Below are 25843 nucleotides of genomic sequence, written 5' to 3'. Positions count from 1 at the left end.
CAGTCATGTGATCCAGAGGTGTCAGCGGCTGCTGTCCGAGAGGAACAGAGCTCCACTCAAGACCTAATTTGGGCCCTCACCGCTCAATGGGAGGGCTCTTATCGGACAAACACACACACAACCCCCCCACTCCCGTACTATCCAGTTAAGCAAATTAAAATCAGTTGAAGTTTTATGTGAAAACTAAATGAGTTTTCATTAGTTCTGTTTGCATGATTCCGTTTGGTGTTGAGAGAACAGTTCAGAAATGTTTTTGAACCATTGCATGTCAGCATATATATTAGGGATGTAACAAATAGTCGATTAGTGGATCGACAAAATAGTATTTGCCAACTATTTTGATAATTAATTAATTAATTGTTTAAGTCTCCATCGAGCAAAAATATGAATCATTGTCTTGTTCCATTTTCTTCAATGTGAGATTTGTTTGTCTGTTTTGTGTGTAAACTGAATATCTCTGGGTTTTGGACTGTTGGAAAGTAAGTTATTCATAGTCTGAATGACTAACTGATAATAACCTAATTATATATTTATAATATATATCATCCTTTAGTAATTTTAGTAGAGTAATGTAAATCTCTTGGTGGTGTTATGACAGACAGTAGAGCACTTCTGTATTAAACTGCTATTAAGAGTTATGCCATTTAAAATGTGTTTGGCCTCAGCCCCAGTCAGATACTTAGGTCTTACTGAGGCTGATTGCTTTATGATATTATGGGACATTAATTCATTCCTTTTGACACACAGAGTCATTGTAGGGTCATTTTCTCAGAAACAACAAGCTAAATGGCAGTAAGAGCTTCTAATAATACAGGTGCAGCTCAAAAAATTAGAATATCGCGAAAAAGTTCAATATTCTTCGTCAGTTATTTAAGAAAGTGAAAATATAATATATAATACTCTTTACACATAAACTAAAATGTTTCAAGTATTTTTTCATTTTAATTTAGATAATTACAGCCTACAGCTCAAAAAAGAAAGAAAAAGGGTATCTCAAAATATTAGAATATTTCATAAGATCAATCAAAAAAAGGATTTACAATACAGAAATGTCCAACTTCTGTAAAGTATGTGCATTTATACGCTCAATACTTGGTATTGAGCGTATAAATGCACAAATGACTGCATCATTGCGGCGTAGCATGGAGGCGATCAGCCTGTGGCACTTTTGAGGTGTTATTGAAGCCCAGGTTGCTTTGATAGCGGTCTTCAGCTCATCTGTATTGTTGGGTTGGATGTTTCTCATCTTCCTCTTGACCTGAACCCCGTAGATTCTCTATGGGGTTCAGGTCAGGCGAGTTGGCTGGCCAATCAAGCACAGTAATATCATGGTCAGCAAACCAGTTAGTAGTAGTTTTGGCCCTGTGGGCAGGTGCTCAGTCCTGCTGGAGTAGGAAATTGGCTTCTCCTTAAAGCTTGTCAGCAGACAGAAGCATGAAGTGCTCTAAAATGTCCTGGTAGACGGCTGCGTTGACTTTGAACTTGATAAAACACAGTGGACCAACACCAGCAGATGACATGGCACCCCAAATCATCACCGACTGTGGAAACTTCACACTGGACTTCAAGCAACTTGGATTCTGTGCCTGTCCACTCTTCCTCCAGACTCTGGGACCTTGATTTCCAAATGAAATGCAAAATTTACTTTAATCTGAAAAGAGGACTTTAGACCACTGAGCAATGGTCCAGTTCTTCTCCTTAGCCCAGGTAGGATGCTTCTGATGTTGTCTCTGGTTCAGGAGTGGCTTGATACCAGGAATGCAACAGCTGTGTCCATCTGTTGAAGACGTCTGTGAGTGGTGGCTCTTGATGCACTAACTCCAGCCTCAGTCCACTCCTTGTGAAGCTCTCTCAAGTTCTTGAATCAGCTTTGCTTGACAATCTTCTCAAAGCTGCGGTCAACCCTGTTGCTTGTGCACCTTTTCCTACCACATTTTCCCCTTCCAGTCAACTTTAAGTGAACATGCTTCGATACAGCACTCTGCGAACAGCCAGCACTTTCAGCGATGACCTTCTGTGACTTACCCTCCTTGTGGAGGGTGTCGATGATTATCTTCTGGACAACTGTCCAGTCAGCAGCGTACCCATGATTGTGGTTGCGTGTACTGAACTAGACCGAGAGATACACAATATTTATTCTGTATGAATAGCAATTTTCTGAAACTCAAAATGAAATATTCTAATATTTTGAGATACCTTTTTCTATCTTTTTGGAGCTGTAGGCTTTAATTATCGAAATTAAAATGAAAAAATGCTTGAAACATTTTAGTTTATGTGCAATGAGTCTATAATATATTATATTTTCACTTTCTTAAATAACTGACAAAGAATATTGAACTTTTTCGTGATATTCTAATTTTATGAGCTGCACCTGTATAGTGTATATGATAGATGTCTAACTGTGTTCATCTGAGTTACAGTCTTCTTGATGGCTGACATGTTTGCATTCCTACACAGTTGGACTGAGAAGTATTAAAAACAACTGCCCACACTGAAGAGAATACATGCATAGCTAGCAGCAGTAGACTAAAGTTCAGACCAGACGTAACTGTCTGATCTGATCTGATCTGATCTTTTCTCCCAGTCCATACAGTTTTATATAAGGAGTGTGTGGGATGATGTCTGGCTCACCCTCACATTATAGGAATGAACCACTGCAGTCACAGTCTCTCTTGCCTGCCCACTACATCTCAATCAGCTATCAGACAGGTAGCAACAACTTTGTTTGTTCTGTCTAGTTTTTTGGGGCGGCTGTGGCTCAGTGGGTAGAGCGCGTCGTCTTTGGACGGTTGGATCCCCAGCTCCTACTGTCTGCAGGTCCAAGTGTCCAAGTTGCTCAACAGCAGCCCACTGCTGCTCCTGCTTAGGATGGATCAAATGCAGAGGTCGAATTTCAAGAATGTGACGATAAAGTTGAAGTGTTTTTGTCCCTCACTCTCATCGGTGTAAGCTAATGTCTTTTAATAAATAATGATATGTTTCTGGTATGGTTTTCAGGTGCTGGCCTGGTTTGAGGAGGGAGAGGAGACTATCACTGCCTTTGTGGAGCCTTTTGTCATTTTACTCATTCTTATAGCCAATGCCATCGTCGGTGTGTGGCAGGTGAGACATTATTCTAGTTAGGATTGTCTAGATCTAATGCATTTTGTTGAAGTAAATCACATTTCATTATGCAACACAATGATGAATTCCCTGTGAAATAGTTGCACATGTTGACTGCTTTTCTTAATGGATTGGAACCAGCTTTATTGATTTATCCAGTACAAATAGACATCGCAGGATAACATCTTAAGATAATAAGACCGCATTAAAGCATCCATCCATTATGTGTAACCGCTAATCCCATTCGGGGTCGCGGGGGGGTGGAGCCGATCCCACCTGACATTGGGTGAAGGCGGGGTACACCCTGGACAGGTCACCAGACTATCACAGGGCTGACACATAGAGACAGACAACCATTCACACTCATATTCACACCTACGGGACATTTAGAGTCAACAATGAACCTAACCTGCATGTCTTTGGACTGTGGGAGGAAACCTGAGAACCCGGAGAAAACCCACGCTAACACGCGGAGAACATGCTAACTCCACACAGAAGGACCCCAAGCTGGGTTTGAACCTGCGAGGCGACAGTGTTAACCACTGCACTACCGTGCAGGCCTAGCATTAAAACATGTGAAATGAATTTTAAAATGAATGCATTGTATAAAGTAAGTATGGTATTGAAAGCTATTGCTTGTCAGTGCGAATGTCACAGAGGGCGGTAAGGACGCTGTATTTAACATGGAAAGAGATATTAGATACACAAACTGTATCTAAATCCAATTCAATCCTGTACCACGGCCTTCTAATGAATATGCTACCTTCATCTAGGTGATCATGCGTCCAATGCACTCTAATCCAGTGCGACATTATCGTGAACTGCAGCCTCCAAGATGTTGAACCATCACATCTCTGACTTAGTTTCAGCAGAAAGACTTTTGTATTTGGATTGCAGGAGATTTAACAGGTGAACCTAATACAGGTGGCATATGGGTGTAGAATGTCCTCACGTATCTATCACTTCCACTGGCGATCAACAGTGTTGACTGAAAGTTATTTTTGTCTCAAGAATACCTGCTATTGAAAAGGAACAGTCCGTCTCCCTGGATGCCACTATGAAGCTGGTTCTTCTTTATTTATTATTTTAAACCATGTGTGGGCTGTCCATATTGACTTATGGCTTCTTTATGCTGATGTAGGATGATGATGCTGGTGAAGAATAAAATTGGATAACAGAGGCAGAAAATTATGTCATTTATTTATATTCCCATTTTCATACACTTAACATCTTAAATGTCCCAAACCAAAACCTGATCAATCAAATAAGCATCCATCTTCGAGGAGTCAGTGCCCCTTCAGAGGGAAATGCTCTAACAGCGTTCAGTCCAGCAGAGTTAGTTTATGGGATGTCATCAGTTCATCTCAGAGAAACTCTCAAGTCTCCTTTTCTCCTCACCAGGAACGCAATGCTGAGGATGCCATAGAGGCACTGAAGGAGTACGAGCCTGAGATGGGGAAGGTGTACCGGCAGGACAGGAAAACTGTGCAGAGGATCAAGGCCAGGGACATCGTGCCTGGTGACATCGTGGAGGTGGCTGGTAGGTTGAGCTACTCTGGACCGTGTGCATATTTAAATGGACATAGCTTCGTTGCTATTGTTGTTATTGGTTGAACCATACTCTACTGTTGCTTAGACTAGAGCATCAGCTAACTGAAATGTGTAAAGTTTAGATGTTGGTTTGTTTTAGACTTAGCCCAAGCAAAGGGAACATCTGGATATCACATGAACCTATGAAGTCACAGAGAATTGGCAATTTAATGCCACTGCAACTTCTTCAATATTGTTTTGTTTCCCTGTGAAAGAGCTGATTATTCCACACGCTGCTCTTTTTGTAGACTACAGCAAAGATCCGGTGTTTTAATATGATAGTTCTTGGCTCTGCCTCAGGTAAAGCCTCCTGTGGACGGATCAGATGAGTCCCCGTATGGTCATGGATCACATTTAGCACAAGCCTGAGTTAAACACCCCCCCCGCCCCCCCCCCCCCCCCCCCCAACCCCCCCCATCCTCATCCCCATGTGCCACTGCAGAGGTGACTCACCCTGCAAGAGGGATGTATTTTGAGATGCTCTTATTAACCCATTGTCTCAAAGGGCTGGGCACATCAAGGCCCACTTTACTCTCTCTCTCGCTCTCTCTGTGTGAGTGTGAGAGAGTGAGAGAGTGAGAGATTCCTGCTGCTGAGGTCCAGTCAGCGTATTTCAGCAGGATGTAAAGCACGGCTCACACACATCACACGTGCACAGTTTAGCAGAGGGATGAAGTGGGGGAAAACTTGCGTTATCTTGATACCTAAGCCACTGCAGTGATGCCTAGTTTTTCTGTGCATAGTGGTAGATTTCATTTTTAGCTGTCATTGGCCCTTTAGATGTTGGAATGCTGTATTTATAGAGGCAGTGACAGTGGTGAAGATGACAGGTGTCTGGTCCCACCCCATGCACGCCCCACCCATCCTGCTCTGGGGAACATTGTGGAACTACAGTGGGTGACGTGGGACCGTGTTCAGCAGGACTCCTGAGTAACCTTGACAAGGGCAAACAGAGCAGGAGTGTACTGGGAATTAAAAGGTGTAATTTTTCTACTGTTATATACTGGCATACTGTATAGAATCAGTTTTAGGTTGACCATGGTAATCATGCCATTTGGATTATGTATCGCAGAGTGTAGAAAGCTTCGTTATTTGGCTCATGTTTAAAGAGAAACTTGTGAGTCAGATGCACTCTCCTCTAGTTCATTAAACGCTCCTGATGCTTTGGTTCTCAGCAGCTTTACTCAACAATGCAGTCCAACTAGCAGCAAAACCAGATGTTTTATCCTGCAGTCAGAAGAAGCTCATCAGCTAGAGGACACCGAGACACTGAGACGAGCCCTCTGAGGCTGCCTCGGCTCGGCTGTGAGAAGAATAGCCTGCAGCCAATATGTGTCAGGGTGCTGCTGCCTCCTACTCACTCTTCATCGCTCACTCAAATTAGTTTCATGTCATGGAAATAACATTGTGTGTGATGCATTTCTTACACTTCTATCCGAACTAGATCATTTGATGCTGGGTTTCATCTTTGTAGTTTAGTGTTTTCAGTTGGCTATCTGTGCTGGTCTTCCCCATCCGGTCTGCTGTCCCGTTGTAGTCCTCTGACTGTTCATGAAACACCTGTTGAAATCATCAGGGCTCAGCCAATGAGGCAGTGCTACTAATCTGACCACTGATTGTTGCAGAAATGATCTCACTGACATGCAGATCAGTGATTTTGCCTTGATAGCTTAGATTCTGAAATCATGATGAACCTGATTTTACTGTCCTCTAGACTTGCTCTCATGTTAGGATGGGGATAAAGAATTCCACTTAGCTAAACCCTAAAGCAGCTTTAGCTGGTAGCATGTGGAGCTCCTGCCGGTGGAGAACTCACTGTATGCTGGGTTTGTTCTCTGTTGCCTGTGAAGTTGTGGAGTCTGGTAGTGACGGGGACTCGTTGGGGGGGGGGGGGGGGGATCTCTAATCTGCTCCTATTGTGCTTGAGAGAGATGACCTTATAGGGAAGCACTTTGTGGATAACCGTCCCTCCCCACCATGCTCAATGCACGGCAACCCTGCCCGTCAGCACCCGCACCCTCCACTAAGATTCCAGACACCATGGATAGTATGTGACATTTAATGTGGTCTGGCAAGCATCCATTGTCACAGAGGGACTGGTTTTTGGCAAAGGTTCCTGACTTGTCAGCAGGACTGAGAGAAAATGGTCTCATCTTGCCGCCCAGGGAAGCAGGCTTTAGCAAAGCAGAAACCTTTTGGTAGTGTCCTGCAGAAGGGCACAGAGGTTTTCTTCAGCAGGCACAGAGCCTGGTTGGAGAGAAGTATGCATGGAAACTACATATATGTGTAAAACACATCGACCCAAATGTTTGGTGTTACTGGTATATGAATCTCAAGTGTCACCTGTTGCACCAGCAATTCTCCATTATTAAAGGTCACCTATTATGCAAAATGCACTTTTCCATGTCTTTTAAACATCAATATCTGTCCCCAGTGTGTCTACAGGTCACCATAGTATCATAAAAGACCATCCTCTCTCTTTTTCTCCTGCTCCGTTTGTCCAGAAATGGGTGTGGAAAATCACTTTACAGCTTTTCCTTCTCTTCTGACGTCATTAGAGAATTGCAAGCCATGTAAGGGTTTCCTGGTTGAACCAGAGAGAAGTCAAGCTAGCTGACACCGCCCCACACTCTCAACCGAACTATGAGCAAAGTAGCTCCTGTTAGTCTGCAAGAACCAGCAGAACAGTCTTCATGTACTCCCATCATCTAAATATAACATGTTGTTTCACAAAGGCTTTATGTAACTACACTGTTTAAACAGGTGATATTTATATATTATATATATTTGATGTCATGCATGTAGAAGAGTACAGGTAGTAAATAGTGACTGTAAGCAACACAACACATTTCTGTTTCACAGTCAAACTTTATTTGAGTAGACAGATGACAATATTAATTATTCACAGCATTTGTAATCATCCCACCTGCAGTTATGTTGACATGGTACAGGAGAAAGTCTTTCAGCTCCGGTAAACTACGTAAACTAAGCTCCGGTGGTCTGTAGTCATGGTAACACAGAGACAGCTTCTACAGTAACTAATATACCATTACTCTGATCTTCCATACATTTATCTTTTACCAGAAATAATGAACTGACTACTGTTTCACATCTTCTATTTTCCACCCTGATGGTCGCTGTGTTTACACACCGTCTCATAGCGGTAGCATGTAGCTAACCCATTAGCATGTAGCTACATGCTAACGGGTTAGCTCTGTATCTCATGTAAACAGAACTATTTATATATTCTCCTCTGGGATGATTCTGTCGGTCATTTCTCACAGATGGATCTGTAAAGACAGATGTAAAACAGAGTGTATGTTTACGGTTTACAGAGTTGATGCAGAATGTAAACACTGAGCTAACTAACAGAGATATAAATAGCATTATTTACCTGAGAGAAACCGTCAGGAAAACCTGGAATCTGGACCGCAGATGTTGATCATTTGTTGCCGATTTCTGATCAGATTCCTCCGGGAACGTGCGCTGGGTGAAGTTTCTGGCTTATAAACTTTAAAGTGGTTTATAAACTCTATTCTAGCTGCTTCTCCCTCTCCTTACAGTCAGAGCTGCACTCAGAGCTACAGGTAGCTCTCTCTCTCTATCTGTGACGCTGTGTTGTTGAGGACTTTGATTGACAGAAACGCTGACCAATCAGAGCAGAGTGGGAGGAGACAGGCTGTAAATCAGGATCTCTCAGACAGAGGCTAAATGCAGGCTGAGTGAGAGAGACACTATGAGAAGAATAAAGGGTTTTTTGAACATTGCAGCATGTAAACATGTTCTAGTACAACATTAAAATACATCTATGAACCTGGAAATTAGCATAATATGAGACCTTTAAAGCTGGCTTCTAGTTTTATACAGATTATCAACTCTTCAGCCCACTGCACTAGCCTTGTTAGCCTAAATCATCCTGCACTGACTGCTGGTAATCCACGCTATGCTGTGTGGTTATAGATGGGGTGGTGAGGGGTCCGACTTTAACCCCTGTAAGGTTTTAATGAGGGGACGGTGAGGGGTCCGACTTTAACCCCGGTAAGGTTTTAATGAGGGGACGGTGAGGGGTCCGACTTTAACCCCGGTAAGGTTTTAATGAGGGGACGGTGAGGGGTCCGACTTTAACCCCTGTAAGGTTTTAATGAGGGGACGGTGAGGGGTCCGACTTTAACCCCGGTAAGGTTTTAATGAGGGGACGGTGAGGGGTCCGACTTTAACCCCGGTAAGGTTTTAATGAGGGGACGGTGAGGGGTCCGACTTTAACCCCTGTAAGGTTTTAATGAGGGGACGGTGAGGGGTCCGACTTTAACCCCAGTAAGGTTTTAATGACGGGGTGGTGAGGGGTCCAACTTTAACCCCGGTAAGGTTTTAATGACTGGGTGGTGAGGGGTCCGACTTTAACCCCGGTAAGGTTTTAATGACGGGCCACGACTGACAGTGTTGACATTAAGACATGCAGAGAAAGAACTCTTCTGACCTCTTGTTAACATAGAACATCTAGAGTGCTAAACCGTAATACCGCCAGTCGCCATATGACTTCCTGTTGCCCCTAAAGTAGTGTTATTATGGTATGGATGGCCTCTGAGCGAGGCCAACGGTGTTACCCTGGTTTTGCACTGGGCACCTCACGTTACTGCAGTCTTGGAGAGGGAGGAGTGAGCAGAGAGGTACTCAGTTAGTTGCAGTCTGCAACCACACCACTAGATGGGACTAAATCCTACACACCGTCCCTTTAACCTAATCGCTGTTTTCACATTAACCTTTTTGTGTCTTACGTGGCAGCAAGAACCAGTTAGATATTGTGTTTTGTTTGATGTCTACATCATATTCAGTCTGCTAATATTTCTTCTAGAATACCTGCCTGTGTTCACAAGAAGTCCCCCATCAGAAAGTCAACAGTTCAGATCTTTGTATGTGTGTATGTGTGGGCGCAATGTGTGGCATTTTTAAAGACTGTTACGGCTCTCATTGTTGGAGCCAGAGAACAATGCTTGAAGAATTTCCCAACACAAAATCTGACTTTATGCCACATGTGAGTATAGTGGTTGATCTTGGTGAATTAATTGTGCCATGGTAAATGGACATGTCATTTCTGCCAGGCTCTACTAAACCAGGGGTTCTCAACCTTTTGCAACTGAAGGCCCACTTGTGATTGTCAAAACATTTCTGAGGACCACCTTCCCAAATAAATGAGTAAAAAACCTAACATGTTTATACAACAAATAATAAACTGGGCTGTAGATATGTGTTATGCCACTGTCAGCTGTAATGACCAAAATACATATTCTGCTTACCCTCAGTGAGACACTTGGGCTTGCCTCTGGGAAATAATGAGATCAAGTCGTGGTGGGATGGGTGAGAGGCTGACACGCAGAGTAGCATTCAAAGTTGCTTTCAGTTTGTTCCTTGCCTTTGATTTTGTGACAGTCACAATGGAAAACCCTGACTCACATAAATAGGTGGTGGTGAAAGGCAACAGAAATTTGATTGCCCGTTTTGACAGAGAGGGATATTGACTGGCAGCCAGTATCCAGAATGAAGCAAGGTCTACTTGTGTGAGCTGAAGCTTCAGGCTGCTGTCTGCTGATAGTTCCATCAGTTCATTTTCCAACACAGTGGAGAGAGCTATGTCTTCTGCAGCAGGATCCACAGAGAAAGGGTCCAAAATCCAAAGGTTTCCATCTCATGCATCTTCTGGGAAGTAGCCTGCAAACTTTCCTGACAACTGAGTCAAATGTTGGGTTATAACACTGGATATGTTGACATGAGGAGTGGCTTCCAAAGTTTCACTGAGGAGTGAAAACACGTCAAATCGTCCCTCCTTGACTCTTCTGTTCCACAGAATAAGTTTTTTCTTGAAGCCCTCAATTTTGCCTGAAACCAAAAACACTGTGCTGTTTCTGCCTTGCATTGATATATTGAGCTGATTTAACTGGTCAAATATATCTGATAAGTAGGCCAGTTTTGCACAAAAGTTACCATCAGTGTAATGCTCAGCAAGAGGGGAGTGCTGCTCTTCCAGAAATGTGTGCACTTCTTCTCTCAGTTCAAAAAGGCGATTAAGCATATGTCCCCTTGAAAGCCACCTTACTTCACTGTGGTACAACAGCTGCAAATGATCTGCATCAAGTCTTTCACACAAAGCAGCAAAACACCTTGAGTTGAGTGCATTTTTCTTAATATCGTTAACAGTTTTCACAGACACGTTCATGACTTCATGCAGTTCTGGTGACATCTGCTTTGTAGCTAGACTTTCCCGATGTAAGAAACAGTGCGTGCACTTGGCGTCTGGCGCCCTCTCTTGGATCTGTTTTATAACACCACGATGTCTTCCCGTCATTGATGCAGCGCCATCTGTGCAAACACCTGTACAGTATTTCCAATCAAGACCTTTTTCGGTGAAGTAATCATCAAGGCAGCGCATTACATTATCTGCCGTTGTTCTTGTTGGAAGCTCCTTGCAAAACAATAGATCCTCGTGAAGATCACTGTCCTTGCAGTATCTTACAAAAACTAACAGTAAAGCGGCATTGCTAACGTCAGTCGACCTGTCCAGCTGTATGGCAAAGTATGGGCTTGCCTTTATTCCTTCCAGAAGTTTGCATTCGATGTCATCACTCATGTCAATAATTATTCTGCTCACGGTGTCATAGGAGAGTGGTATTGACTGAATTTTGGTTGCAGCGGCTTCCCCCAGTAACTCTCGGCACATATCCACAGCGCTTGGCAAAATAAGCTCCTCTGCAATCGTAAAGGGTTTCTTGCTACGAGCTACATTAGCAGCAACCATATAGCTAGCTTTCAAAGTGGCTTTTGACTGAGTTGTTAATGTTGTGATGACTTTCTGTTGTGCCTGAAGCCCGTCTCTTTTCCTTAGGAAATATTCTTTTGGCTTCTCGACACATCCTGGGTGCTTTGTGTTTAAGTGTCTCTGGAGCTTCGATGGTTTTAGCGCCTCATTTGACAAGATTTCGCCACATTCAACACATTGTGCCTTGGGCTCAGCATCATTGCCTGCCATTACGAATCCAAATAGGTCATATTTCCTCACCACACGCTTCGGAGCTTTTACTGGCGCAGGGTTGTCTCCCACATCACTTTTTCGCTTTAAAAACCGATCCATTTTGTCTCACTGCATCCGAGAATGTTAGCTAGCTAACAGTGGCAAACACGTTTGTCTCTACCTGATGATGTTTGGTGTTTTTACACAAGGCCTATTGAAGGAGGTTGGGTCACACTTAATCAACGCGTCTTCGGGGTACCGCACATGCGCAGTAATATCTGCTCTGCACTCGCCGAAATTGAGCCGATCGCAACGCACGACCACAGCTCCAGTTACACTGCGCATGTGTTATACCCAATACAAGACCCGTGTCCGCCCGTGTCTCAGCCTCCTTCAATAGGCTTTGGTTTTACGGCAGCTGGCATCTTACCTCCTTTAGGTTTTACCTGTTCACTTTGCTAAATAATAATAAAAAAATAATCTAGTACCACTGCCTCTGCGGCCCACTAGATGGCGCTCTGAGGCCCACCGGTGGGCCGCGGCCCACTGGTTGAGAATGGCTGTACTAAACCACCGTTATTTTTGTCAGGAAGGCAGCGCTAAAACGCTCTCAGTCCTGGGACAAATGTTGTTACTATGGCAACAGTTGCATGCTAAGTAGAGGCCCAGCCTGCTGCTGCTTCAGATTAATATCAAACTACAAAGACAAATCCGAGATGTCAGGGCGACAGTGGCCCTGTTCAGACCTGGTATTAACACACTGTGTAGAGATAGTGCTTCCATAACTCAGGTCATCGGTGAGGATCAGCTGACATGACAGCCTAACAGCAGGAGGTCAAGAAACTAGTCAGCTGTTGGTAAATATTGGTTGGTCTCGTCTCCTACCAGCCAACTGCTCACTAAACATGACCTACTCTGCTCCTGTATGCTGATAAAGTCGTGAAACTCACTCGTGACTTTTGCCATGTGCTAACACAGGAGCCGGATTCATGCCCTGAAGGCTTTCTGCAGTGTCCACCTGTACATGCACAACCAAATGCACCTGTAATACATAACAGACAGTGTACGGGAGCACCCATATAAACAGCACAAGATTATCAGTTTTATTTCCTTGCATTGATTGTGCTGAGTCACGGTAACATAGCATCTCCAGTTCACCTGACCTTGGAAAGGAAATCTTCATTGAACAGAGAAGGAGTGAAATGTTCCTATTCGACCTGTTTTTGATCACTAATCTATTTGGATAAAGTATTTGTAAATGTATCTTGTGGGTTCATCAGTAAGAGCTGTGTTGGAAAGCTGCAGGATGCTTCACCTGTTGACGGTTCTGAAATGACCCACTCATCATGACAGGAGGTCAGCCTTTTGTTCAGCTGCCATCAGCACATGTGGCGTCCCGGCTGGCCCACCCGACCACACGGCAGAGGCAGCTGCCAGTCAAAGCGAACCGCTCTGGTTCAGTCGCTGCCTCGCCGGCTGTTTAAAAGGCACCTCTGAGAGTATCACCAGTAGGTCTGGAAGCTGTTGTCAAGCACAGAGGAGAAAATGTGGTCATGCCTGAGGAGATGCTCGGACTGCTACCAAGTAGGATGTTGACACAAAGGGACAGATGATCTACACACACTTCATCAGAGCAGGTCTGCAGTGTAACACAGCCTCGTGTCCAGTGTGTCACCGTCTCAACACTCACTGGTTGAATATCAGCCAGCCCAGCACCACTGTTAGAAGCCACGTTTTTTGGCTCAGCACTCTCTTAAAAGTTGTCAGTATTTCTTCAAAAACAATGACTTAGAAGGGGAAGTGTTACACGACCATCTAGGATGTAACTGTAAAGCTTTTTGGCTTCTAAGGAACCCATGTCATGTTTTGTTCCTGGGATGCAGCTTCGGGTTATCCTTTATTCTCTTCCAGGGATGGGATCATTTCTCTTAAGGAAGTTATAGGTGTAGGGGTTTCAGCAAGATTATTGATCCATACCATCAGGAAGTTAGCAGCAGTCTGAGGGCCTGTGTTCATATTGCGCCTTTTCCTGGTAGAAAAGCGGCTGCAGGACTTCCGGTAGGCAGCAGAGCATGGCGGCTGTCTAGACAGAGAGCTCTGTACAGTCGGACAAATAAACCGAAGACCAGAAAGATGCGAGGAAAGCAAGAAACAAAAGGAAAGGCTCAAAGCGACTCGAACGAAGACCAAAACAAAGAAGATGGCGGAGACGATGCAACGGAGGCCCTTCATTAGGGATTAAAAAGCATAAGTACACAAATCAGCAACTTGAGAAGAGAATTAAAAGCGGACTTTACATCATCCAAAGACGAATTCAAGCGGGACATGAGAGAAGAGCTGGCCGAATTCAAACGTGAAGTGAATCATCAGGTGGCGGCGAACACACAAGCAATACAAGACCAAAATAAAAAGACGGAGGAAGTCGCCGCCCGAATAGAGGAGCTTGAAAGCTTGGAGTGCTGCTGCGAACAACGTACTCCAAGAAACACTGAAAGATCAGACTATACTTTTCGACAAACTGATTGACCTGGAGTCCAGATCCCGAAGAAATAATCTGCGGATATACGGTGTGCCGGAGGGTGCGGAAGACAGCTCGGTACCTCAGTTTGTGGAGAAACTGCTCAGAAGTGAAATGTCAATCCCTGTAACGACAGATTTACAGATTCAACGAGCACACAGAGCCCTGGCAAAGAAACCTAGCCCCAACTCACCTCCGAGATCCATGATTGTCCACTCTCTCCAGTTTAAAGTTAAAGAGATGGTTCTCAAACAGGCATGGCAAAAGAAGATCTAACTTGGAGAATGAATGCTGTCTTTTGACCACGACTACACTACCGCTGTAGTACAACAACGTAAGGCATACAAACATGTTAAAAGTGTCCTAAAAGAGGAAGGAATCCGCTTTCAGACACCATTCACCAAGATGCATATTCACTGGGACAGCGGACCCCAAACCTACATCAACGCCAGTTGCCATTCGAGAGCTACAACGGAGAGGCTACAAAGTGGAAGAGCCGCGGGGAGACACGGACATGCCGCCACTGCTTGAACAACTCCGCCAAACGGCGCCTTGGCAGCTCGTCGGGAGACACGGTGAATCAGAGACTGTCAGACGGGCACGGGAGCGCCTCCAAGAATTCCAACGAAAGACTCATGCTTGAACTGAGATATGATTATGAAGGTACGCATAGACATGGATAATACAGTGGTCTCTGCCACAATCTGTTAGAATACTGAGTCCATGGAACCCTAGGTTTACAAATAAATGCATAGATATGCATATTCATAGACAAATTTGTTTATAAGCCTAGTTCTAAGAATATCACCAAGCATCGCAGACCTCATGTGAGTGTAATTAATGTTGATTTAATACAACTTTCTGTGCTAGATAAATCCGACCGTTAGGGAGATTATCGAAGTATTAGAGCTAGAATGAGTGGAGGGACCCATAGACGATTATTCCCCTTATCTAGGAGAGGGCCCTTTCATAGTGTTAGGCTTCACCCCTCAATCCACAAAGGGATTCGGGATCTACGGTGGAGAGAGAATACCCTTTTCTGGGAGTCCATCTTTGTGTTGATGTTTTGTTTGGTTTTGCTAGGCAGAACACCTTTGTTTGTTCATATTTTCTGGTTTGTTGTTCAGAATGGTTCTGGTGTCGAGTTGAGGGGATACAGTGAAATCAATCACACTAAGTGTAATGATGCAATGTCAGGGACTTAAGCTGATGTCTTTAAATGTTAATGGTTTGGGTAATCCAAAGTCATGACTAAATTGAAAAAAGAGAAAATGCATATTACTTTTTTACAAGAAACCCATTTATCGCGACAAGAGCACGAAAAGCTGAAAAGATTTGGATACAAAAACACATATTATAGCTCACATACTTGAAGTCATACAAGACAAGTGGCAATCTTGATATTGAACTCAGTTAAATTAGAAATATTTAAAGAAATAAAAGACAAAGAAGGGAGGTATATCATAGTAAAGGGCAAAGTTGATAATAATATCCTGAAACTGGTAAATATCTATGCTCCCCCCGATAGTGATGAAAATTTTTTCAAATCCCTATTTGGTATTATTGCAATGGAAGCAGAAGGAATTTGTATATGCGGTGGGGATCTGAATGTTGTATTGAATCATAGTCTTGATAGGCAAGCAAAAAGAAGAATAAGAACCAGTTAACAAAACTACTAAACACTACATGTGAAGAAATTAGTTCCGTTGATGTCTGGAGGAATTTTCACCCTTTAGAAAGAGACTATATGCATTACTCAATAACGCACTCAGTTTACTCCAGAATAGACTATTATTTTAACGCAGAAAGAAGACTGCTAGTGTAACAGATTGCAGAATTGGCGTGGCAGATGTATCAGACCATAATGCCATATACTTAACTATTCAAATGGATAGTAGATGGAAAAACACAGTGTGGCGATTAAATGTTGGCATGCTGAATGGTAAAACAACTGTTAATGACATTGACTTGGAAATCAAAAGATATCTAGAGGGGAATGATAATGGGGAGGTGGACCCATCCATATTTTGGGACTCATTGAAGGCTGTAATACGAGGTTGGTTAATAGCTAGGGCATCACATATTAAAAAGGCCAGAATGAAAACATACGATAAATTGATATTAGACCTGAAGGATTTAGAACAGAAGTACAAAAATAATAAGGACCAGAAAACGTATAAACAAATAAAAGATTTGAGGGGACAATGGATGGGATATTGGGTCAAGAGGTGGAGAAAAAAGCAAGATTTGTAAAACAGGCTGACAACACCATACACAAAATTAAGGAGCCCTGTACACAGAAATTGAAGAGTGATCCAAAAGAAATAGAACATATCTTCCAGGAATATTATAAAGAATTATATACACAAACTTCTACAGCAGATGGGGAATCAATGAGGACTTTTTTACGTACAATAGATCTGCCCTGTATTGGAGAGACACAAAATAAAACAATCACAGCAGAAATATCACTGGACGAGATAGAGAAGGCAATTGGTAGGATGAAAACAAACAATGCCCCAGGTAGCGACGATTTTCCTATAGAATGGTATAAAATATTCCGTAATGAGCCACTTCTTCTGAGAACCTTTAACTGGATTATCAAAGAAGGCAAGACACCCCCATCATGGAAAGAGGCAATTATAACACTAATCCCCAAAGAGAACAAAGACAAGGAAAATTTTACCAACTACAGACCGATATCAATTCTAAATGTGGACTATAAATTGTGTACCTCAATTATCTCCAAACGATTTGAAAAGTTCATGCCAGATTTAATTGATGAAGACCAGACTGGTTTTATAACAGGCAGACAAACACAAGACAGTATTAGAAGAACCCTACATATAATACACAAGATTCAAAAAGAAAGTACGCGCGCTATCCTGATAAGCCTGGAAATCAGGCAAAAGTATAATATTAAATGGGATTCAAAATCAATTAAATACCTAGGGGTACATAAGACGAAAAATATATCAATGTTGTATGGAGCCAATTATAACCACATCAACCAAAACATAAGAAAGGATATAGAAAGATGGTCCACCTACCCAATGGATTTTAGCAGTAAAATAAATGTAGTGAAGATGAATATTTTGCCAAGGTTATTGTACTTTTTTCAATCTCTGCCAATAGAGGTCCCACTAAAACAATTCACAGAATGGGATAAATTAATATCTAGATTTATTTGGGGAGAGAAGGAGGCCAGAGTTTGATACACTACACTTCAGTTGCCAAAGGATAAAGGTGGAATGGCATTTCCAAATTTTAGGACATATTTCTATGTTATTTCTAAATAATTGGTGTGATGATAGCGACATAGCTAGGTGGAAAGAGATTGAGACATATATCCCTGATTTCCACATCCAAACTCTCTTTGGAGAAAAAGCTCTTCCTGGACATATCAGGAGTATAATCGATCCAATAACAATATTTAATTTAGAAACCTGGTTCACTCTTACCAGACAACTTAAATTGAGTAATGGGCAAAACATGTTAAGATGGATAGCTTTGGATGGTGAATTTAAACCAGGGATGTATGATTCAACATTTACAGAATGGAGGAAAAAAGGAATGTCTGCGTTTTGTACTATTATTAAAATGGAGACCTAAGAAGTTTTCAAGATTTGAAGGACAGATTTGTGTTCGCAACCAAGACTTGTTTAGATATCTCCAACTGAGAGAATATTACAACAAAAAAGTAAAAAGGGGAGGCACTAGAAGAAAAGAATCCAGTGGTAGAAGTGATAGTCAATGCGTATCATCAAAAAACATCAAGGATTATTTCTAAACTTTATCATGGTTTAATGGAATGTCAAGCTAAGACTACATCTTATGTGAAATAGATAGATGGATAGAAAGATAGATAGTAACTTTATTGATCTGGAGGGAAATTCAAGTTTCCAGCCTCACAGTTCCATGGTGCAAAACATGTTAGTAAAAAGGCAGTAAAAAAGTTAGTAGTGCAAAGTACACAGTACAAAAAAATATACCAGATATAAAAATACAAGGAGTTGAACAAAACTGTTAAAACTGAATATAGTGGAGGGTAACAGCTGTGATACACGACTATTAAAAAAGTGAGTATAGTGGTTGGAGTGACACCTGGCGACGAAGTCCCCCACCAGGCTCCAGTACTCCTTCTCCTGATCGACCTTAACACATGCCATAATGGCCGTGTCGTCGGCGAACTTCTGAATGTGACACGACTCAGAAATGTAGTTGAAGTCCGCCGTGTAGAGGGTGAAGAGACGGTGGGCCAGTACAGTCCCCTGTGGAGCACTGGTGTTGCTGACCACGGTGTCAGATGTGATGTCCTTCAACCTGACATACTGTGGTCTGCCGGTGAGGTAGTCCGTGACCCAGGTCACCAGGTGTGGGTCCACTTGCATCCTGGTCAGCTTGTCCTGTAGTACAAGGGGTTGGATGGTGTTCAAGGCGCTGGAGAAGTCAAGAAACAGGATTCTGACTGTGCCGCCTCCCTTGTCAAGGTGCAAGTGGGCCCGGTGTAGGAGGTAGATGACTGCATCCTCCACCCCGACCTTCGCCTGGTAAGCAAACTGCAATGGATCCTGAGCATGCTGCACCTGAGGTCTGAGGAGGTTGAGGAGGAGCCGCTCCATGGTCTTCATCAGGTGTGACGTCAGTGCCACTAGCCTGAAGTCGTTGGGCTCGTTGGGCCGGTTCTTCTTAGGAACCGGAACAATGCCGGATGTTTTCCACAGCGTGGGCACCTTCCCCAGTTGCAGACTCAGGTTGAAGATGTGCTGCAGGGGTTCTCCCAGTTCAGTAGCGCAGGCCTTCAGGAGTCGAGGACACACCTTGTCCGGGCCGGCTGCTTTCCTGGGGCGAAGCCCTGACCTGGTCTGCAGTAATGTTGGAGGGTGAATGGGAGGGGGGAGAGGCAGGGGGTGGTGAGAGCTGGACTGTAGAGGGGGGAAGGAGTCAGAGGGAGTGAGGAGCTGGGGAGGAGTGAAGGGGGGAGGGAGGTAGAAGCGGGGATGGGAAGAGTCAAACCGGTTGAAGAAGTTGTTCAGACTGTTCGCCCTCTATGGTCCCCTCTGCTGCAGTGCTGTTTCTTTGTTTGCAGCCACACCATCCCAGACCACCCTCATGTTGTTGTCCTGCAGCCTCTGCTCCACCTTCCTCCTGTAGGACTCCTTGGCCTCCCTCAGACACACCTTCATCTCCCTCTGTGCTGCCCTCAACTCCTCCTTGTCCTTGTTCTTGAAGGCCCTCTTCTTCCTGTTGAGGACAGCCTTCACTTCACTGGTCACCCAGGGTTTGTTGTTAGGGAAACAACGCACAGTTCTTACAGGAACGACCACATCCATGCAGAAGTTCAGGTAGTCCATCAGGCAGTGTGTTGCTCCCTCGATGTCCTCAGCATGTGATCCCTGCAGTACACTCCAGTCCGAGGATTCAAAGCAGTCTCTGAGGGCCTCCTCAGCTGCAGGAGTCCACCTCCTGAAAGAGAGTGTTGAGACAGACTGCCTTTGCACTAGTGGGGTGTACTGCAGCTGACAGCATACCAGGTTGTGGTCTGATTTCACCATCGGGGGGAGGAGGGTGGCTCTGTATGCATCCCTAACATTAGCATACAGCAGATCTATTGTCCTGTTGTGTCTTGTTGGGCAGTCCACAAACTGGTAAAATGCAGTGAGAGTGGAGTCCAGGGTGACATGGTTGAAGTCACCTGAAATGACGATGAATGCATCTTGGTGTTGTTTGAAGCCTTGCTGTTGTTGTATGAAACACCTCACATGCGGTCGCTGCTTCGGCCCTCGGCTGAATGTAAACACAGATGGCTATGGAGTGGCTGAACTCCCTCGGCAGATAGTATGGCCTTAGGCTAACGGCTAGTAGCTCTAAGTCTCGGCAGCATAACACTTCCTTCACAGTTACATGGCCTGGGTTACACCATCGGTTGTTGATATATATTATGAGTCCCCCACCTTTGCTTTTTCCGCATGCTTTTGTGTCTCTGTTGGCTCTCACGGTGGTGAACCCCGTCAGGTCCACGTTAGCATCCGGTGTGTAGCAGGTTAGCCACGTAATAGAACCATTTTGGGACAGAGTGAATTCAGTATTAAAGGAGGTATTATGATATATAATCATCAAGAAATGTTACATTTTATACCTGGGTAATATAACTACAGTGGTGCTGAGGAAGATCAGTACTTGGTTAAAATCCTACTCACAGCTGGCAGAAAGGCCATTACAAGAAAATGGCTTGTAGTGTACACCCCCAGACTTATTCAATGGTTAGACATAGTACAGGAAATATTTGTGATGGAGAAAATTACTTATTCTCTAAGAGTGAAAGAAGATGAGTTTAACAGAAAATGGGATAAATGGATTAGGTATAGAAATAAAGACATCAGCACTATATAATTGCATTGACAATACCGTAAGTTATTGGAAAATGTTTAAAAAGAAAATAACCCTGTATACTGCATCATCAATTGTAAACTAAACCCCTCGCTGCACTGTTGCAAGTTTCCTTGTTATATTTGTGTTTTATTTGTGTATGCAAAAAAGCAATAAAGATTAAAGTGACAAAAAAAGGAAAAGCGGCTGCAGAGATTTTCAAATTGAAGAGTTGGGAGCAGCCGCACATAAAAGGCAGAGCACTCAGAAAAAAGATGCTGGGTGCAGCGTTTTTTCTCGAGGGTGCGGCAAACGTCTTCTCCTCATTGGGAACATTTGAAAAAAGACGCTGGTGCTCAGAAAAAAATGCTATATGTAACAGGCACTTAGGTTATATGTTGAACTGACCCCAAGCCTGCATCTCCATCTATGAGCCGGGTTGCATGACCTTCTTAAAACTTCAACTTTATTACAGTCGTCATATACATACAGGTACGTACATGAAATGTGACCTCTGCATTTAACCACCATTATCATTAGCAGCAGTGAGCTGCTGTGAAGCAGCCATTGCACCCGTCTTTCCAGGTTCAGATGGTTTAACGATGCAACTTAGTCCTTCAATGTCTGTCTTTTTGACTGTCCAACGACAAGGCTGTGCATTAGTTGAAAATGTGTAAAAATGTAGACATTCACATGTTAATGGAAAAGTAAGGTGAGAAGCTGGGCCCCAGTCGTTGTCCCCTTGTCTCTCTTCCTGTCGATGATGAGGAAACATCTTCCATTATATGGCCACATTTATAGCGTTGTTGGTCCCATTGCTAGCCCCCCTCCCTTCTCTCAAGGGCATGGGGGGTCCTGGATTACGGTAAGTGTCTCCCTCAACTTGGTACCTTTTAGCAAATCTTTGTTTTCACTTCTACTTTGTCTTGATGTTTTGCTAGATTCTTCGTCTCAGGTGATCCCATCACAAGTGGACGGCTCTAAGTTCAGGTGGGAATGCACTCAAGACACATTGAGATCCGATCTTTCAGACCACATTCGGAGGTGGTCTGGGTCGCATATGGCCACATTCTTTTAGCAGTATGTACGCCAATGTGTTCTGGGCCACATTGAAGGACCACCTACTCAACTAACGCTCCCTGCGTATGCGGAAGTACATACTCATTCACCGTTTGTTTTTTAAATTTGGAAATGCCCATAAAGATATATCAGGAGTGTACCAACATCTTGGGCGACCTGGTTCGCCTAGAACACGCTAAGGAATAGACCCAGTCTGTATTGTTTTGATTTCTTCTTCTTCTTTTGATTTCCAGCAGACTAGGCACAGGAAGTGAGTTGCTGCCTCCCGCCGGTTAAAAACAGCAACACATTTGGTCAAATGGAACTGATGTCTGTGTTTATTTGTATATAGAGCGGAGGAGTGAGATCAGATTGTGGTGTAGGTGTGAACTGACGGACTTAGAGCTCCACTTGTGATCAGATCACTCAAATGCGTGTGAACAGGGCCTTAGGTGTTTGGCAGGCTTGTGTGGTTTCCAGGATTCTAATATACCACGTTCTTGGTCTTTTGTAATAATCTGACACAGTTTTCATTTCTAACTAAGGAGGCCTATATGGAGATGACGCCCACAGAACTGTGCCATAGCCTGAGCTATTTCCCCAGTTTCCATCGCCTTTATGTACCATTAGGAAGCTGAATTGGGTCACTGCAATTCCGATGTACCCAAATTGGCCTTTTCCTTGGAGACGGGCCTTTTATGGCTCACAGGTCCTTCATTTGCTCCTCTTTCTTTGGCTCTCCTTCTCTTTCCCTGCAGCGATGGCAACGCTGCTCTGCTGCTGTGTGGCCCAGCAGTAATGAGCTGTGCTTCATCACTGTAGTTTACACTAATGCTCAGTTACTGCCTGCAGAAAATAGACAACATCTCATCTGTTAAATCTTCATTTACAGCATTGTACACTACCAGGAGTGTATGAGAGGACTCAGTGGTAATCATTGCTATTCATGTGGTGTAAAATACCATTGAGCCAACATATACGATGATGTCATGACAATTTAACTGTTAACATGAGCCTTCAGGTGCAAATTCTTTTAAAGTTGAAATAGTTTATTTTTCTCATGCTTTAGTATTTTTGTTTGTCTAATTGCTGATCTGTCTGGTTCTAGTTGGAGACAAGGTGCCTGCTGACATCCGTATCTGTTCAATCAAATCAACAACTCTAAGGGTGGACCAGTCCATTCTGACCGGTAAGATTATTACATCAATTTAACAAACTATTTCTACATAATACATACTGTATATCATTTTGTTCCTGTGTATGTTATATGTTTTTACAGTTTTTCTAATTATTATTCTTATTTCACACTAACCTTTTTAGCACAGCATCAAGACTATGCTATCCTGCATTTCACTGCACACATTTAAATCTTTGAATGTCTGCTCGTTATTCAGTAATTAATAGAAAGTCACATAGTAGCTAAGGGGCTAGGGGGTGTCAGCAATCTCTTACTTAACATGATGGACAAATGAGGTTGCTCATTGTTTTCATACAAAGGCTTCTATATTACCACTTAGCCCTTTAACTTCTGTATACCTTATCAGTGAACTTTGGTTGTGCGGTCACACATGCAGAGTAACCGAGTTCAATCAGCTGTTTTATTCGAGACTTCGGTGGGGTTGCTCCCTTTGTTTCAAAATAAGCACCAAGATGAATGGATCAATCCTCCACCTGTGTTTGAAGAACCAGAATAACTGGATGACCTGAACAAAATCATTTGAGTTGGCAGCAGATTGAGCCCAGAGGTGGATCATGATGTTTGCTCCTGAATGGAAACATTCATGAGCATGTGAAAGATCAGTGAGGCAGCATGAATGATGTCTCCGTAGAGATAATTGGCTGTGCTTTGAGACTGATTTAACCCTCTGTTGTCTCTGTAGGTGAATCTGTGTCTGTCATCAAACACACCGACCCTGTGCCCGACCCTCGTGCTGTCAACCAGGACAAGAAGAACATGCTCTTCTCTGTAAGTTCAACTTATCACACATCCTGTTGACGTTTGTTTAGTTTCTGTAAACTTCCTGTTGTTATTTCAACATGTGTGAGATGTTATCAGATGCTCTTGAGCCAACATGTATATTACTTGTTATTTCAGGGTACTAACATTGCAGCTGGGAAGGCCGTGGGCGTGGTCGTGGCCTCTGGCGTTAACACAGAGATCGGTAAGATCCGTGACGAGATGGCGGCCACCGAGCAGGAGAAGACGCCCCTGCAGCAGAAGCTGGATGAGTTTGGCGAGCAGCTGTCCAAGGTCATCTCCCTCATCTGCATCGCCGTGTGGATCATCAACATCGGCCACTTTAACGACCCCGTCCACGGAGGCTCCTGGATCCGCGGGGCGGTCTACTACTTCAAGATCGCCGTGGCGCTGGCCGTGGCCGCCATCCCTGAGGGTCTTCCTGCCGTCATCACCACCTGCCTGGCCCTGGGCACCCGCCGCATGGCCAAGAAGAACGCCATCGTTCGCAGCCTGCCCTCCGTGGAGACCCTGGGCTGCACCTCTGTCATCTGCTCTGACAAGACGGGAACCCTGACCACCAACCAGATGTCTGTCTGCAGAGTGAGTGTCACACACACACCTACACTAAAACACACACACACACACACACACACACACACACACACACACACACACACACACACACTCTCTGTTGGTGCATTGCCGAGCAGTTTGGTCGTCCCTGCCTGGTGTTTGAATAAGCAGACAGCAGTTAGAGAAACATTAGTATAGTATAATCTAGGGGTGGAACGGTTCACAAAATTGTGTGAATAGTACATTAGTGTGAATAGTACGTTAGTATTAATAGAACATTAGTGTGAATAGTACGTTAGTATTAATAGTACGTTAGTGTGAATAGTACGTTAGTATTAATAGTACGTTAGTGTGAATAGTACATTAGTGTGAATAGTACATTAGTGTGAATAGTACGTTAGTATTAATAGTACATTAGTGTGAATAGTACGTTAGTATTAATAGTACATTAGTGTGAATAGTACATTAGTGTGAATAGTACGTTAGTATTAATAGAACATTAGTGTGAATAGTACGTTAGTATTAATAGTACGTTGGTGTGAATAGTACGTTAGTATTAATAGAACATTAGTATTAATAGTACGTTAGTGTGAATAGTACATTAGTGTGAATAGCACGTTAGTATTAATAGAACATTAGTGTGAATAGTACGTTAGTATTAATAGTACGTTTGTGTGAATAGTACATTAGTGTGAATAGTACGTTAGTGTTAATTCAATTCAATTCAATTTATTTTTATATAGCGTGGAATCACAACAGAAGTTATCTCAAGACGCTTTATATATAGAGCAGGTCTTAGACCGTACACCATAGTTTAGAGACCCAACAAGATCCACCGAGCGCGCTGTGGCTAGGAAAAACTCCCTGATTACTGGGAAGAAACCTGGAGCAGAACCAGACTCTGGGTGGGTGGCCATCTGCCGAAACCGGCTGGGGGGATAGATAGAGAGATAGATATATATATATATATAAACTGGAAAAAGAAAGTTCGGAAACTTGTGTTTGGTGGATTATTGGAGATTCTTAAGAGACTTATTGGAGCAGCCTGAGAGTTGCAGTAATTTAGTCTAGAGGTAACAAATGCATGGACAAATTTTTCTGCATCATTTTGAGACAGGATGTGTCTGATCTTCGCAATGTTACGTAGATGAAAGAAGGCAGTCCTTGAAGTTTGTTTTATGTGGGAGTTAAAGGACATATCCTGATCGAAGATAACTCCCAGATTCCTTACGGTGGTGCTGGAGGCCAGGACAATGCCATCTAGAGTAACTATATCATTAGATAATTTGTTTCGGAGGCGCTCAGGGCCAAGTACAATAACTTCAGTTTTGTCTGAGTTTAACATCAGGAAATTGCAGATCATCCAGGTTTTTTTGTCCTTAAGGCATGCTTGAAGTTTAGTTAACTGGTTTGTTTCGTCTGGCTTGATCGATAGATATAATTGGGTATCATCTGCATAACGATGAAAGTTTATGGAGTGTTTTCTAATAACATTGCCTAAGGGAAGCATATATAAGGTAAATAGAATTGGTCCAAGTACAGAACCCTGTGGAACTCCGTGACTAACTTTGGCGTGCATGGAGGACTCATCGTTAACATGTACAAACTGAGATCGATCTGATAAGTAGGACTTAAACCAACTTAGTGCAGTTCCTTTAATGCCAATTAA

The 25843-nt window shown here is 43.3% G+C and overlaps 1 protein-coding gene across 3 annotated transcripts in view; it reads left to right on the top strand.

Annotated features, from left to right (window-relative positions):
• LOC141768730 (sarcoplasmic/endoplasmic reticulum calcium ATPase 2-like) overlaps positions 1 to 25843 on the top strand; it is a 50730-nt gene that overhangs the window by 7171 nt on the left and 17716 nt on the right. For all 3 annotated transcript variants that reach the window (XR_012594194.1, XM_074637036.1, XM_074637034.1), the window contains 5 exons: positions 2998 to 3102; positions 4504 to 4642; positions 22750 to 22830; positions 23522 to 23607; positions 23737 to 24201. Coding sequence is in view for 2 of the 3 variants with exons in the window: in XM_074637036.1 (XP_074493137.1) it covers positions 2998 to 3102; positions 4504 to 4642; positions 22750 to 22830; positions 23522 to 23607; positions 23737 to 24201 (876 nt within the window). In the remaining variant the exon portion in view is untranslated. The remainder of the gene's footprint in view (positions 1 to 2997; positions 3103 to 4503; positions 4643 to 22749; positions 22831 to 23521; positions 23608 to 23736; positions 24202 to 25843) is intronic.

The sequence above is a fragment of the Sebastes fasciatus genome, chromosome 6, assembly GCF_043250625.1.
Source record: "Sebastes fasciatus isolate fSebFas1 chromosome 6, fSebFas1.pri, whole genome shotgun sequence".
Taxonomy (NCBI): Eukaryota; Metazoa; Chordata; class Actinopteri; order Perciformes; family Sebastidae; genus Sebastes; species Sebastes fasciatus.
This window is presented reverse-complemented; position numbering and strand designations above follow the sequence as displayed.